At 40.2% G+C, this 14,690-nt stretch overlaps 1 protein-coding gene across 1 annotated transcript in view; it reads left to right on the top strand.

Annotated features, from left to right (window-relative positions):
• Positions 1-12,552: 12,552 nt before the first annotated feature.
• reck (reversion-inducing-cysteine-rich protein with kazal motifs) overlaps positions 12,553-14,690 on the top strand; it is a 69,478-nt gene continuing 67,340 nt past the window's right edge. Inside the window, exon 1 of the mRNA XM_034572530.1 lies at positions 12,553-12,744. Coding sequence (XP_034428421.1) covers positions 12,678-12,744 — 67 coding nt within the window. The 5' untranslated portion in view covers positions 12,553-12,677. The remainder of the gene's footprint in view (positions 12,745-14,690) is intronic.

Consider the following 14,690-nt stretch of genomic DNA (forward strand, 5'->3'; position numbering starts at 1 on the left):
TTGGTTGCTTGGATGCAGAAAACACGTTGGAGAACTGTAAGAGCAGGGATTTATTTTCTTGGACAAACGACGAGGTGGAACTGTTACTGCATTCACTAGAAATTTAGTTGTAACTGATAAGAACCAACCAGGAATGACTCAGTGTTTGCCTGTTAAGACTAAAAAGCAGCATTTTCCAGGTCCTCCGTTTTAGAGGCTCACAAATTCCAGAGTGGTGTGGATACCAGGCCTAAACGTAGCAGAAGTGAGATGCTAAATTAAATGTCTATAAGTGTGGCTAAAACCCTAAAACTAAGCTGGCCAATCCAATGGTCAAACCTAATCTCTCAGTCATGAGCCATTTGACTGACCAATGGTTTATCTTGAACACTCAGTCAGTGACAGTTGCATTTAGAGGGTCGGCCCCACCACTGGTTGCGGTTCAGACAGAAAACAGGCCCTGATTCATACCAAGACCGAGAGGAAGTCGAAGCATGTGTGAGCAGACCTCAACTCAATCTGGTATCACATTAAGTGAGACTCAATCACAGAGTTCTGGCTCATTTATTGGCATCCTGTGACCACAAAGTACAGAGGCCATGTTACAGCCCTGTAGGCAGGCTTTACCTATGTTTGTGTGTGCATGACTTTTTCACTCCGTGGTGTTCTTGAGCACTTTTGGCTCACATATGGCCTCCAGGTGCACTTCACCCAGATCCCCCCTCAAACACATGCTTACTGTAGCCACACACACATTTCCCTGAGATTACTATAAAGAGCTTGATGTAAAAATAAACTCCTTTTATCTTTGTTCTTGCTAACCACTGATTTATAAGATTTATTAATTGACCAAATGATTATGTGGGACAGTCACATTATGGGACTTTCATTTGCCCCAGCTCCTGCAAACGAGTTGGAGACATCAACAGAGTAATAATGGGATTGAATTGGATTTTCATTTGTTTTGTTGTTTAGGAGTGCATTTGCTCCGAGGTGGCCAATATAATCAATTCGTGCATATTTTAAAGCATCAGTAATTTATCATTGTTCATATTTGTGAAAAAAATTGTCATGGTGAATGTGTCAGACCCAATGATACAAAGTATATATTATTTGTAAAAGCGAAGAAGCAACTAACTATATTAGACTGAAAATTCAAGATAGAGATGTACCTGTCTGAGAATGTTGTTAATTGGATACGATTTAGCTTTTCAATGGGAATATTTGATAGTTTGATTAATTTTTTCATATAAACTAGCAATATTATCTAGCAATACTTTAATGAACATCTAGATCTACTTACCAAGCACATAAGTCGCCTCACTGACTCACCCCTCACTGACTCACCCCTCACTGACTCACCCCTCACTGACTCACACCTCACTGACTGCAGGAGGTTGACCTCGTCACGTCCGGAGCCGAGATTTAAACCACTAGTTACTCACTAAATACCAGCCATAGCTATGACCTGAGTAAATACAGCCACAGCTATGGTTGTAGTGTTGTAAATACTGTCAAATATTGTTGAGTACAGTTATGAGAGTGAGTGCAGGAGTAAGCTGTCGACAATAATTGTAAATGGCAAATGTGTTCTGTGGATTTTAGAAGGTCAGAGCAAGTTTGTAACCCACGGTTTTGACTCTATAATACACAGTTCATATTAGGTAGGTCTACAGGGGTTTATACTTCTAGGCACTGTTCCAGTGTAGAAAGAAAGTTTGAACTTCTTCTGATATAGAGCCATAGCAGTGGGGTGCATAATTGAAAATTATAGACTGAAGTAACATTTTATGAAAATCTGTTGATGCTATTGTGCGGAATTTGATGACTAAAATTACACTTTGATTACCTGCTTTATTAGTTGCTTCCTCTGTCATTGTTAATAATTAATTTGAAAAAATGTGGTAAGTGGGGGTTTGAACATTTTTGGCTTCTCAAGGTTGGGCATGCTAGAAAAGGTTTACAGCAGATAACTGAGCCTTAAAGGGAAAGGGATTTAGACTAAAAACATGAGGTAAATGTTGCCGTTTCGAGTTGAATTTACACCACAGGAGCGGTATGGAGACATTTTATGTTTGTTTTTTTTACGTTTGAAGAATCGGTCTCCCAGTTACTTCAATTGTATTGATTTTGGCTGCTTTAAACAACTGAGTTTGACACATTACGTTGTAAACATGAAATAATTGAATATATATGAAAGAAATGGCCTTTTCGTCTCCCCCTTCTCTCTTTCTATTTTCCATCTTGTCTTTTCAATCTGTTCCTCACTTAAACATGGCCTATATGTCATCATTCAGAATTCAGGGGTTACTCTGCATGTGTGGTTAAGTTGGCCACCTACAAATGTTAATGTGATCATATGGTTATAATATTATTGTGTCACTGGCCCGAGTGGCTGACCAACCAGCGGGCAGAGGTGATGATTCCCTGTTCGTCTGTTTGCGAGCCCCTCACTTAAAGTTACATCATTAATTGTTGATATAAAACTATTAAATGAACAACTTTAATTTTCAGTAAATGAATGCTTTAATTTACACCCAACTCCATGGAGTCAACCATTATGGAAAATAATGCTCTAACTCAAGGATTTCCTCATGTATAGAAATACAGCACATGTGGTGCTCTCAGCCGTCAGTCCTGACTCGAGTGGGCCACAGGTGGCTCATGTTATTTTCCTTCATTACCTGCTGTGGCAGTGTGAGTCATGACCTCAGCCATGTCAAACCCAGCGCCTGGAAACCAAGCAAACAGCTCTATATAAAGGTGGACTTACTGAGTAACAATAGCAAAGCATATGTTCCTGTTCTCCATCCATCATGGCTGACACCAAAACACTGACATGGCCTGCTCCTTTCTCTATTTCTGCCCTTTTCGCATGCGCACACACGCTTCAGTGCAATGCACCTTAAAAAGTGTGTGTGTGTGTGTGTGTGTGGTGCCACTTCAGCCATGAGCCTGTATGAACATATAGCGTACATGAGCAGTGAACTTGACGATGTCGTTTGCTTTGGGAAATGTCGAGTTTCCATTCACATCTCTGTTTGTGTTTATACTTATATCTTTGTGAGGACCATTTTGAGCATAGACCTTACAAAGTGAGGACATTTTGGCCACTCCTCACTTTGTGAAAGGGCTGTTTGAGGGTTAAAAATTGCTTGCTAAGACCTGGATTAGGTTGAGGTAAGAGCTCAGTGCTCACAATGAGTGCTACGAGGGGCATGGGCACACAATATTTTTATATGTTTTAGTTTTTCTATGTTTCTGAGTAGTTACCCTACTCCATGCACTTTGTTTATTCTGGCCAGTAGGTGTCACTGTTCATTCTTTTGTACATGTTTATTTCATGGTTATTGGAAACATATTTTTATAAATATATATATATAATGTTTTCTTGGTTTTGGTTAGCAATGTACTATGAGCTAAGTATAGACTATAATGTCTGATTCATGTATTTGTATGTGTTGTAATTAGGGTTGCAAAGGGGCGGAAAATTTCCGGAAACTTTCCATGGGAAGTTAAGCTCGGGAATTTGGGACATTTTGACACTTTTTTTGCAAATGTTAGCTTATAACAGGTAACTTAAATGTAGTTGAAAACAAGACTAGGCAAGCCTAGCTCAGCTGGAACCTGGATGCAGCTAGTTGGGAACATTGTCTGCCAGAAACGTAAACCTATGACTTTCTGTTGTTTTTGAACGTCTTTGTCATTACCTAGCATATTGATTACTTGTTACACTGAAGCCATGTTCATTTTAATACCAAGTTTATTTGTATACAGTAGGCTAACTTTTTACAGCAGTGAGAGTAGGATGTATGTATGTCCACACAAAAGTACACCATCACCTCGATTACTCGCGGCTGTTGGGGTCCATCAAAAAAGCGCAAGTTCGGCTACTTATCAAAAATAAAAGTAATTACCGCAAATTAAAGGCTGAGCAATAAAAACGTCATTCAAAACTCTATCTTAAAGATGTATGGAATGCAGCACACGCTGTGTTTCTTTGAAAAGGATGTAGCTAGCTATTGTAAACCAAATTGACAGAATTAATGGATTGTTTTATTTTTCTCTCAACCCGACATGATCAAATGCGTCAAATGAAAGTCCGAAGTCCTCTTGTCCGAGAAAGCACGCAGTATCCATTATTGATTGACAACGCAAACAGGTGACTGTATTTATAGTCCACAGGAACAAAATTGTCTTGCTGGCAAGTGGCTAACGTTAGCAATTCTAGATCTTGCAGCATGATCTTGGTTAAAACAGCCAGCATGATCTTGGTTAAAACAACCAAGATCATGGTTGATCATGGTCGTTTATGTGTAAAACTACTTCCCCTTTGCACTTTACATCCATTTCCTCTAAAGTCAAAATATATTCAGAAACCACCAATACTCATCTCCAACATACTGTCACATAGAGGAAACTGCTGAGGACAGATTTTCATATTTAAGTCCATCGTTCCTGCAGGTTTTGATAAGTTTTCACTGACCGGGTTCTATCCTGAGATCCACATAGAGACGGTAGAGTTCTACTCACAAATGGATTAAGTCAAAAATGTCATTTTAAAAATAGAAATGTTTGCATGCATGTCTGGTTATGACAAAACAAAATGTTTATATTTATGTCTGTATATGACAAGGTAAATACAGTTAGTATAAATTACCCCAAAGTTTCCAGTTTATTCCCATTAATTCCCGTATATTCCCGTTAATTCCCATGGAAAGTTTCCAACTTTGAATATTCCCGGAATTTTGCAACCCTAGTTAGTAGTACAGTTAGCACCAGAGCTGAGAGGGTTGGAGCAGTGATCAGAGACCAGTCGTGCTGTTCTGCACAGTTTCCTCTCTATAGGCTTAAAACATAAAAAATGATTGATGCACATTCATTTTCTCAGTAATTCATAGTTTAAGAATGAACCAACATCACATCCTTTGGAATCAAAGTAATTGTATGAATGTGAATTAATTATAAATTAGTTGATAGTCAATGTTTAAATGAGCATGTTGAGTCAAAAACTAGATGAACCTTGTCCTACTAATACATGATATGCTTATTTTCAAACAGTGACTGGGCCCTGTCTACATAACAGGCCCACATTGGCTTTATACTGAACATGGGTTTAATTCAGACAGAAGGACACCCACACACATGCACGCACACACACACGCACACACACTGTAACTGCAAAGCTGTGTAATAACTGAAATTAAACATCTGGTTAGTGCAGACGGTGGCAGACCTAATGGAAAACAACAACACAGAATTCATCATGGTGTATTACTACATCTGCCATGACAATGGAGCTTTATGCTGAAGCTGGGAGCCTGTTGGCCAGTCAGTGACGGATGGAGCCTCTGGCCTCAGGCTTTGTACTGTCGGTCTGACAGAAAACAAGAGACTCTCTCTTCCACGCACTCTTCTTTTTCCTCCAGACTCCTGTTCAGTCAGCTGCTGCTGTGGGCAGATGTACGCTCGTTATTATTATTACCGCTTCTGCTGGTTTTCAAATTGGTGAGAAATACAAAATAGTGAAAGATAAATTCTGTGCCTCACTTTAATACAATGCTTTAAACAAAATACTAGACACTACTGCAAAGGAACTGATTTTAAAACTTCCCCAGTTCTGATTAAGTGGTGATACCGAAACCTAAAAAGCTGTATGAACATGTGTGTGTGTGTGATGGGTGAATGTGACTAGTGTTTTGAGTGGTAGATAAGTCTGAAAAACTCCAATTACATATTCACGATTTTATTTTAAAGCATGAAATAAGTTTTAGTGTATGTGACATGCATTCTTGCGTTGCAAAGCTTACTGACCACACACAAACATTGACAACTGACAGCAAGAATGATACATTATCCAGAGAGAGACAGCAGCAAGCCATGACGCTACATGACTGATGTTCATGTTGTGACTTTCGTTCCACTGCCTGTGTATGCATGTCACTGTCATGTGATGATGTCACTTGAGCCTTTTTCAGACATGACCTGTGGATAAAATTGGGAGAATTGGCTAGTTTACCCAGATATTTTGTCTTTTTCAGTTTTGGTCTGTCGTTCGTTAGAAGCGTCATCAACCTTAAAACTGGTTTGTCACATCGAATTCTCCTGGATTTCTATGGAATTAAAACTAGAAGGCCAGGCAGATAAAGTCTGCAGAGACTGCGGAGCGTCTAACTCAGACATTTGCGTTCACACATTCACCTCCTTCGGAGAAAATACGGAGAAACTGCAGAGTTCAGGGCATGTCTGAAAGCAGCTTCTGAGAGCTGGACTGAGTGCGACTCTAATCAGGATGCAGGACCAAAGCAGGAGGTGGGAACAAAACAAGGCCACACCTCCAGTACCCATTTATAGATAAATACCACTTACACTGAAGAACCATAATAATAACAATTATAAAGAATAGATTACTATTACAGTGTGTCAGGTGATGATTTCCCTTGGCTCTTCTACTCTGGATCTGCATAGAGCGACATGGAACACCAATACCACATCTTTCCACCAAGTTTTGGGGTAATCCGTCCTGAAATGTTTGCGTAATCTTGCTTACCAAAAGACAAACAAACTGACAAGCAAACAAACCACAAGGGCGCCCATAGAGCGTTTATCTCGCCATGTCAAAGCACTGTTTCTCATTATTATTTGTCTTGCCACGGTTTCATAATCAACCCAAAACATTTTTTTCACTTCTCTTAATTACATAAGATCGCTAACTTGGTGTTTTGCTCTGTTTCTGCATTGTATAGCTTTGTTTTGCAGCATGCTCAAGCTATAGTCCATAAAGTTTGTCCACTCAAACCTCGTAGTTTCAGCTGCAGTTGTGTGCGTACCTGCAAGTGGCATGCAAGGCAGCTCTCTCTCTCTCTCGCAAGAACTCCCCTTTTCTCTTTAGTCTGTGAACCCATCATTCATATGACGAGCTATCAGGGACACTTACAGGAATAAAGTTGTCAATTTACGAGGATAAAGTCTCAATTTTTGGCTGCATGGGGAATATCAGAAGATCAGCCTGTAGATTGTGTTAAAATAAGTAATATGGGGCATCTTGTTGAGTTATATTTTTAGTAAATGGGGGCAGCTGTTGCCCAGTCTTTCCCATCTGTCCTTGGGCAAGATACTGAACCCCAAATTACTCCTTCTCATATAAATGCTGCATATAGAAGCACTGTATGAATGTGTGTGTGAATGGGTGAATGGCAATACAACTATAAGGTAAAGCTCTTTATAAATACAGACCCTTTACCATTTAAAGGTCTGACAAATACCAACATACTGGATTCTTTGGCACATCAGCATCACATTATCATAAGTATCTGGGATATTTTTAAAGATAGTGCCAAGCAATTCTATTCTGAAGAAAGAAGCACATGCACCTGGATGAGATTGTCTCTTTTCTGGAGGAGGAAATGTTTGGTAGTGTTCGACTGTATAATGTTGGTTGGGGTTTCATCGTTTCACAATGAGACTGGTTCAAGGTTTTGGATCCACAGCTTGTGGAACTCCAGCGAGCATGGGTTCTCCTAGCTACCTAGTTCCTTTAAATATTTTTTTTCTCATATTCTCGTAAAATTACGACTTTATTCTTGTAATATTTGGATTTCATTCTTGTAATATTAGGACTTTATTCTCAAAATCTCAACATTGTACTAATAGAATTTTCACTTTCTCTGCAGATAAAGTGATGATCCTGGATTCTGGATCCTGTCTGGATTATTTGGATCTGCAGCAAAGTTTTACCACATCCTTCCACCAAGTTTTGTGGTAATCTGTCCAGCAGTGTAATCGTGCTAACTAACAGACTAATAATTCATTATATACATTTAAAAGCTATTAACTTCCCTGTGGAAGTTTCTTGTAAAGCAAGCAAAAGTCTTCCTCGATCAGTTGTCTGGAATCCTGAGGTCTAACAAACAGGTTGATGAAGCGGATTAAACTTTTGATTAAATATAAAATAACAAATACAGCTATTTTAAATGCATCATTATTGATTAACATTACCATTATATGTAATGAGGTAATGATACGCTGTAGTACACAGCGAGCATTTGTCATGTTTTTTACATCAAAGGACTGTCTATCCCAGACGACCTCAGTACATCAGTATGAATACACGATTCATTCTCCTCTTCTCTGCTGCCAGTTGGCCCTCTCTCCAGGGACCCTCACTATTCATGCCAATCGACAGTATGATGTAGCCACATGGGGCCAAAGTGCTGACTCCAGCCCCTGACATCCTCCCTCACGCTCAACCTTTGACCCATTACAAAAGAGGGTGTCTCCCAGAACAGAGATTTCCCTGCTGTTTGACAGCTGTATGGCACAAAAAGCCGCCTGGCCCTGTTGACACGGGCATTAAGAGGCACAATGAGGAGACAGACTGGGAGGCCACCCCCCCTGGAAAAGAACACTTCCTGCCACTTGATGGATGTATAGAAAAATTGCTATCTGTCTTACCTGAATGGTCTTCTTATCATGCTGAAACGTTCAGCTTTGACTATACGAGTACAGTTAGAGTTAGACAGATGGAAGGCTCCTAATGATCTGTTTCATCTCCCCTTTCCATATGGTAAATTATACATAATGGAATATAGTACAATTATGACTGCTTCTTTGATTGGCTTAGGAGCCACTTGAAGCTACAGAATTATTCCATGTGATTAGTGAGTCCTCTTCAAACCAGTTCTACAACACGCTGTTATTTATTGTTTGTTATTGTGTGCTGGACGTTGTGTGAAGAGCCTTTTATAAACAGTCTATGGTGCAAAATGAAGTTAGAAAACTTTGTGCTCATCCAACCTGGTTTATCCACAACTAAGATTTCATTGTTATTTTATATTATATTTTACATTATTTATTATTATTCAAATACTATTTATAATATTACTGAATCATTTATCTACTTATTCCACAAACAACTGTCTGTCTGTACGCATATCTTGTGAACTGTATAACCTATTGGCTTCACACTTGGCATGACTATTGTACAAGAAAGTGCAGTGCCGATTTTGGCGCAGCACAATAAGGCTGTCTGACAATAAGGCTGTATATATTTTACTCTACATACTGTACATATACGCTGTATATACAGTATTGTACAGGACAATGCTGAATACAGTTACTACCAGTCAATACACCTTTTTCACGACAGCCATTTTGACATGAAACAGTAGGTAAACACAGGTGTTTTGCTGTCTATGGATACACTGTAATGTTTTTTTCTACAGTAATTAAATTGCAGTAATATACTGGAATATAAAATATGCCAAATAGCCGACAACTGCCTGCCAGAAAGTTACTGTGCAATTCACAGTAACACTCGTGCACACAAATTGAATCTGTGATGAGGAGGTCCTACATTTGTTTTGTAAAAGAAACATTAGGTCGTAAACAGCACTTTAGCTTTCGTACAGCAAATTGTATCTTAAGTTTCACTTTAGAATCCTCACATGTTGATACTTAAATTCACCCAACCATCTATCGTTATTCTTCAGAACCACTGTACATGGACATACTTGCATGCAAGTGCATTATATCATAAAACATTAGAGATCTAATGTGAAAATGTTTGTTATGTTACACTGTATGTTTATATTTGTTTAGATGGGGCATGTTTTTGGTCTAGGGTGTCAGAGACATACAGTAGATATGCAGGGAAGGTTGATATAGCAACACACTATCTATACAGGCACCATTAACAGTGACCACTTGATGTGTTTCAAGCTGCACAGTGTTCACATAATGTTTCATGGTTGCAGTATTGACAGGATCTCTGTGTGGTAATTGCCATTAGCTTCCGCAGCTAAACGCACAGCAGAGTAATAACTCCACTGATGAACAAGAGCAACATGACCAAAGAGGAGAATCATTCACAGATTTAATGCATGGTCGTGTTTACTTGGTTTTCTTCAGACAACAGTTTCCAGACATGCAGGCTATATAAGTGAGAAATCTTAGAATTTCCTATAGATGTTCTTCTAGTGCATACTGGGAAAGATTCTACAGTGACTGTAAAGTGGATGAATGATTGGTTAAATTTAGGGTGTGTTGTCCTGCAAAAGTTAGCAAGAGCAGGCTACACTTTGGAAAAATTCGGGTTAGGGTTTCATCCGATACATCCCACCCCCTAAAATCAGCCCTCTTGTCAAAGCTAGGCCCCAAAATACATGAACGTGCACTGCCTGAAAACTGCTAGAAGACGACTTTTGACTAATGTCTCTACTCCAGTGATATATGGGTCAATGACATATAAGGATTTTCAACAGGCCAATTTTAAAATACAAAAAAAAAGAATATCTATTATAATTATTCAAACATTAGGAATGTTGTGTACACATAAAATCATATAAAAATTTCAAATTATTTGATTTTAGTGTTTTTTCATCTAGATGAATTGGCCGTGGCCTTAAAAAATGTCATGTGGTGCGACCGTAATTTATCTTAAAATGAATTAATTTCCTTAATATACTTACATTTTTTTTACAATTTCTCAATAATATAAAGTCATTAGTAACAAAGTAGTTGCATTTCTTTAGAGTTTTTGTAAATAATGATCTCATATTTTTGTTCTATAATGTCACCGTCCCCTTATTAAATGTAGTTAACAGACTTATTTTTCCGGTAAAGTGCATAAAGTTGATCAAAATGTTTAAAAAATACCATTCATTTAAGCATACTGTATCAGTGATTAATATTTCAGCCACAGAAATTTTATATTTTACTTTAAATTTAATACAGGTCTTGGTATTATTGGTCGCACCACATGATGAGTGGTCGCTCCAAATGATATGAAAACCTCCTATCGTTTATCCAAATGTGGCAACTACATACCAGCTGTGAAAATGGTTATTTTTTTTCCAAATTTGAGAGAGAGTTACAAACCTGTTGCTGCTTCCATGGGTCCTTGGCTAAATGGTTTATGATGCAACTTCCTGTCTTTGAATGGATTTCAACATCAAAGTCCCAAATTGGTCCTTTCTTGATGGTCGCACCACATGATATTTCATAAAATGGACATCATCGGACAAAGTTTGTTTGTATACTATGATGGAAATATAAATGCTAATGCTTTGCAATTTTGTACAGGATTACAAAAGACTTTGGAAATCATGCCAAATATGGCAGAAAATAAATTTGAATAGATTTTGAGTAATTTCAAAGAAGTTTTCACAACAGCAGTCATGGCCGGACGGTCGCACCACATGATATTTTGACACTTTAAAAAACAGAAACATTTAAATAACTAATGGTTTTTGGAAATTTAAAGTGTGTACATATACGGGACAGGTACTACATATATATGGTATTTCTTTATGTATTTAAACCTTTTTTTAACAGAAGAAAATGCAGTCGGACAGAAAATATAGGCGTCACGTCAATGACCCATATGTCTCTCAGGCTGAAGACTCGGGCCATGTGCAGCGAGAGCGAGGGAAGGTTAGGTTAGGTTACTGACAGACAGGTACACCAGCAAATCGAATTGATTGGTCGTGTTTATTACAGTCCTTAATGGGACACAGACACTGGCTTCTTGCAAGGTAATGCAATATGCAGTGTGAGGTAAAACTGAAGTATTGCATGTTAATGCAAAACTTATTGTGAGGGAATGCTCACCGCGACTGAGTGGGGCTGGTGGGAACTGCGGTGATAGTCCGGACCCGTCTGGAGATTCTCTGCAGGACATGTCTGAAAATGGCTCAAGGTTGTTTTTCACACATTAACAATGCAGCAGGAGATTCCCTGCTCAGACGCGTTCACAACAACACAACAATCTCTAGATTGCATTCATTCTGCTGATCTACGTGTTTTTGTTTTCAGCACATTGACACCGGCATCGGCCTTTACCACCAAAGTCTCTCTTGAAGTGTTTGTCCGTGTCTTTCACATGCATGGCTCTGCTCTTACATTCCGACATATTTGTGTTCTTTGTTTATTTCATTTTGTCGCCTGTTCAAAATATCACCAACATGCCCACTCGCTTGCGGTGAACCCTGCGGTGGATCTCCTGCTGTGTTCTCACGTTGGGACATTCAGCAGTCTGTGGACTTTTTACCAGAGGGCTGGCCAGAAGAAACTCCACAGAAAGTCCGGAGGCTCTCACTCTGGCATTTGCGTTCTCACATACAGCCCCCTCCGGAGAAGGTCTGGAGTTCAGTGCATGTCTGAAAGTAGCTCATGATTCAGATGAAATGAGTTGTGATTATTGTTAATATGAATACAGTTTACAGTAAACTGTCCTATATTAAAAGCATCCAACCGCATTTGTGAATGTTTTTGGTCTACCCGTCATATATTCATCGCTTAATCATATTTGTGAATATAATCATTAGAATGTGCAAGACCCCTGAATGTATACATGGTGGTCGGGGGTCAACCCCCAGTATTACTTTCTATTGCATGAGCTAGCTGTTGATCTGCAGGAAAATATTGTGCGTTGAATTTAATAGAGTTTGGTGTTTCCGATACTTTTACAAGTTGCTTTTTTGTCCCATGTAACGGGGCCAGTACTGCATTCTGCGCATGTGCAGTGAGGTTCCACAACACTCCAAACCTCCACACCTCCAAACCGAGAGAGAGAGAGAGGTAGAGAGGTAGAGAGAGAGAGAGAGAGAGAGAGGTACCAGGATCCATGGAGCATGTCACAGCGCTGGTGTTTTCCATGTCTTCTTCTTGTCCACGATGCACTTTAGGATTTCAATAAGATGCGTGTGTGTTTCCAGATAGTAACTTTCCTCTGCGCCTTCAACTTCCAGCCGCTCAGAGCTCAGGGTGAGTGTATGGATTCATCTTCCTCTCACACACTCACACACACACGCACGCAGACACACACAGCTGTAAGTCATATGTCCACGGAGCTGTCTGTGTCTTCTTAACTGAGATAATAATGATACCGATAATAAGACAGTGTATTCGCATGGAGGCAGCCGGGGGTAAGTCCGTCGCTGCAGGACGAACTTGTTGATCCGGTGACAGCTCGCGTCCTGCTGGGCCGATAGACTTCACTCTGATGGGTCGGGGAATGCCGCGCCAAACTCCGTTCACAAATCCTAACAATGCGACGCTCATTTGCTTATTGCTGAACTCGGACACATCGGAGACGTTGTATTAAGACGTCCTCTGAATCCTAGAAGTCTTCTGGTAAATTCGGGACCATAAGTGACCCACCAGTTTGCGCTGTTTTCAATGAAACCTGCCCGGTATAACTTGTTCCCGGCGCTAGCTGCCGCCCACCGCGGAGTGTGTAGGTGCGACACGACTGTGAGAATAACGGGGAAACAGCTGTAAAAGTTTGACCTCGGTGTATCAACTTCTTATCATTGACACTCACACGGCGGCTTTCAGTCATGGCGTGCTGCTGGGTAACTTCGCCGAGAAGCAAAGTGGCGACATTGAGGAGTCAATCCGTTGTCGGGATGAACGTTAGCATGACGCTCGGTATTATGGGGGTTAGCATCCCGTTCATCTCTCGGATGAACCCTTTAAGTTTTAAGGACAAAGCGACAACTGCGGCGTAGTTAACACAGACGTCCCTCTTCGCACGTATGTGTCTGCTGCTTGACTGTAACAGTTTTGAAACTACATTTAGTTTCTTCCCTGTCCAAACAAAAATGTGCGGAATAACCGGGAATAGGAAGGAAAGGCTTCCCCCTCGTCTCCGGATCTGAGGAGAGTAATATGGACCGTTATGTGCAATTTAGCTATTTCAATCCTCCTCGGCTGACAGCAAATGCGCACCGCTTTTATTTGTATTTTTTAACCATTCTCCAATTCGGCGTTCACCCCAAACCCTTATAAATCGTAGTCACCACTTATAAGTGTTTCATGTTTGAAAGTGTTATTCCCTCATCTTTCTATTTCCAGGTTACAGCTTTACAGCCTGTGTGTACTGGCAACTGTGACCTGCAGTTGTTTTTAATTGAACCCAGGTATAAAGATGTGGATCGCGTGTAAAGCCATGCCTGCAGTTTATGATCAAGTCGTTTTTGATTAGCCTTGTCTGCTCAGAAGGAAAGGAAAACCAAGTAATGAAGCTGCCTGCTGCTTTGAATGGAGTCTGGGGGCCAAAAGAAAGCACAGCATGGAGGCAAAAAGTGTGGGACTGATGAGCGTATTAGCTTTTCAGGGTGCTAATGAATGCGGAGGGACTTGTGAGGGCAGTTAGACAAACACAGAGGTGTGTGTTGGTGCTGTAGAGCAGCTGTCCTTGAATTTGCTTTCACTTGTTAATTGGCTGAGTCAACATGGAGCTGCCACTTTGTACTATGTTGCTACATTTTTGAACCATTTGGCACAGCGTCGCCTCGGCCAACCTTCTGCTGTTATCGCAATTCCTTTGGCCTGTGTATCGTAGCTTCCCCCAGTGACTGTTTTATCTGAGGGGGCTCCATGGGCAGGGTTATAAATTGGTCTAACGTGCTTGTGGGTAGGTCTTTGATGTTGAGTCCACATGGGTGCAGGATGTGGATTTTCTCTGGCTAAATATCACTTTGTGCCGTTTTTTTTCCTGGCACATCTGCCCGGAACATGAAAGAAACATAGGGTCTTAGATCCTCATTTGGGGAGCACATTGTCTCCCGAAGTCTTGTGTCCGTTATAAAGGTCTCGGAAAACCCTAAAAAGGGTTATCAGTGTGATAAGTAGCACCATGTGGTGAAGTGATCAGCCGGCTTTGCCCCTAAGAAGATATGTTGTCTTCTTCTTCCTCCCTCAACTAA

The sequence above is a fragment of the Hippoglossus hippoglossus genome, chromosome 20 (assembly GCF_009819705.1).
Source record: "Hippoglossus hippoglossus isolate fHipHip1 chromosome 20, fHipHip1.pri, whole genome shotgun sequence".
Taxonomy (NCBI): domain Eukaryota; kingdom Metazoa; phylum Chordata; class Actinopteri; order Pleuronectiformes; family Pleuronectidae; genus Hippoglossus; species Hippoglossus hippoglossus.